This window comes from Oncorhynchus masou, unplaced genomic scaffold (assembly GCF_036934945.1).
Source record: "Oncorhynchus masou masou isolate Uvic2021 unplaced genomic scaffold, UVic_Omas_1.1 unplaced_scaffold_899, whole genome shotgun sequence".
In the NCBI taxonomy this organism is placed as follows: domain Eukaryota; kingdom Metazoa; phylum Chordata; class Actinopteri; order Salmoniformes; family Salmonidae; genus Oncorhynchus; species Oncorhynchus masou.
In genome coordinates this window covers 1-1731 of record NW_027015460.1, presented here as the reverse complement: position 1 = coordinate 1731, position 1731 = coordinate 1, and the positions used below count along the sequence as shown (strand labels likewise).

General features: G+C 49.0%; 1 protein-coding gene across 1 annotated transcript; it reads left to right on the top strand.

The window, feature by feature from the left end:
• Positions 1-797: 797 nt before the first annotated feature.
• On the top strand, positions 798-1711 carry LOC135538051 (uncharacterized; the record flags this gene model as incomplete). Its single annotated transcript, XM_064964044.1, has 1 exon — positions 798-1711. A coding segment is annotated over exon 1 (914 nt), but the record flags the coding sequence as incomplete, so codon positions are not given.
• Positions 1712-1731: the final 20 nt, after the last annotated feature.

The window sequence follows — 1731 nt, the reverse complement described above, 5'->3', positions numbered from 1 at the left end:
GTGAACTATCAGGGTCAAAAGTAGTGCACTATATAGGGAATAGGGTGCCATTGGCCATAGGGCTCTAGTCAAAAGTAGTGCACTATATAGGGAATAGGGTGCCATTGGCCATAGGGCTCTAGTCAAAAGTAGTGCACTATATAGGGAATAGGGTGCCATTGGCCATAGGGCTCTAGTCAAAAGTAGTGCACTATATAGGGAATAGGGTGCCATTGGCCATAGGGCTCTAGTCAAAAGTAGTGCACTATATAGGGAATAGGGTGCCATAGGGCTCTAGTCAAAAGTAGTGCACTATATAGGGAATAGGGTGCCATTTGGGACGCGAACCTCAGTCAATTCAATGTAATTCCTGAACTGATTGAGTGGAAATGGAATTGACCCCGACTCTGAGAGACAGACTAAAGACGTCCACCTTTACCAATATCAACATCGGGGGGGGGAGAGAGAATGTTTTATAAAACACTCCACTAACTAAGATAAATCCTGTGATTAATGCTCTTAGACAAGGTTTTTCTAGGACCAGACACATGGGACAGACGAGACAGAGGTGTACAAACAGACCTCCTTATTCCTTATAAAACACACAGTCATGCCAAGAGGTTTCAAAACAACATCATTATTGTGGTCTGGTTACGTGGACATGTATCACGGCTCCCCTTCTCAGGGAATGTGACAGAACTACAGGTTGACATTCATTTCAATAGGACATAGAGACTAGTGGGGCATCACATAAGCAGCCTTTTCCTAACCTCTCCTCGGCAACCACCAACCTCTCCTCGACAACCACCAGCCTGTCCATGTATTACAACCTCTCCTCGTCAACCACCAGCCTGTCCATGTATTATCACCTCTTCTCGACAACCACCAGCCTGTCCATGTATTATCACAACCTCTCCTCGACAACCCCCAGCCTGTCCATGTATTATCACAACCTCTCCTCGACAACCACCAGCCTGTCCATGTATTACAACCTCTCCTCGACAACCCCCAGCCTGTCCATGTATTACAACCTCTCCTCGGCAACCACCAGCCTGTCCATGTATTATCACAACCTGTCCTCGACAACCACCAGCCTGTCCATGTATTACAACCTCTCCTCGACAACCACCAGCCTGTCCATGTATTACAACCTCTCCTCGGCAACCACCAGCCTGTCCATGTATTACAACCTCTCCTCGACAACCACCAGCCTGTCCATGTATTACAACCTCTCCTCGGCAACCACCAGCCTGTCCATGTATTACAACCTCTCCTCGGCAACCACCAGCCTGTCCATGTATTACAACCTCTCCTCGGCAACCACCAGCCTGTCCATGTATTACAACCTCTCCTCGGCAACCACCAGCCTGTCCATGTATTACAACCTCTCCTCGGCAACCACCAGCCTGTCCATGTATTACAACCTCTCCTCGGCAACCACCAGCCTGTCCATGTATTATCACCTCTCCTCGGCAACCACCAACCTGTCCATGTATTATCACCTCTCCTCGACAACCACCAGCCTGTCCATGTATTATCACAACCTCTCCTCGTCAACCACCAGCCTGTCCATGTATTATCACCTCTCCTCGGCAACCCCCAGCCTGTCCATGTATTATCACCTCTCCTCGGCAACCACCAGCCTGTCCATGTATTATCACAACCTCTCCTCGACAACCCCCAGCCTGTCCATGTATTATCACCTCTCCTCGGCAACCACCAGCCTGTCCATGTATTACAACCTCTCCTTGG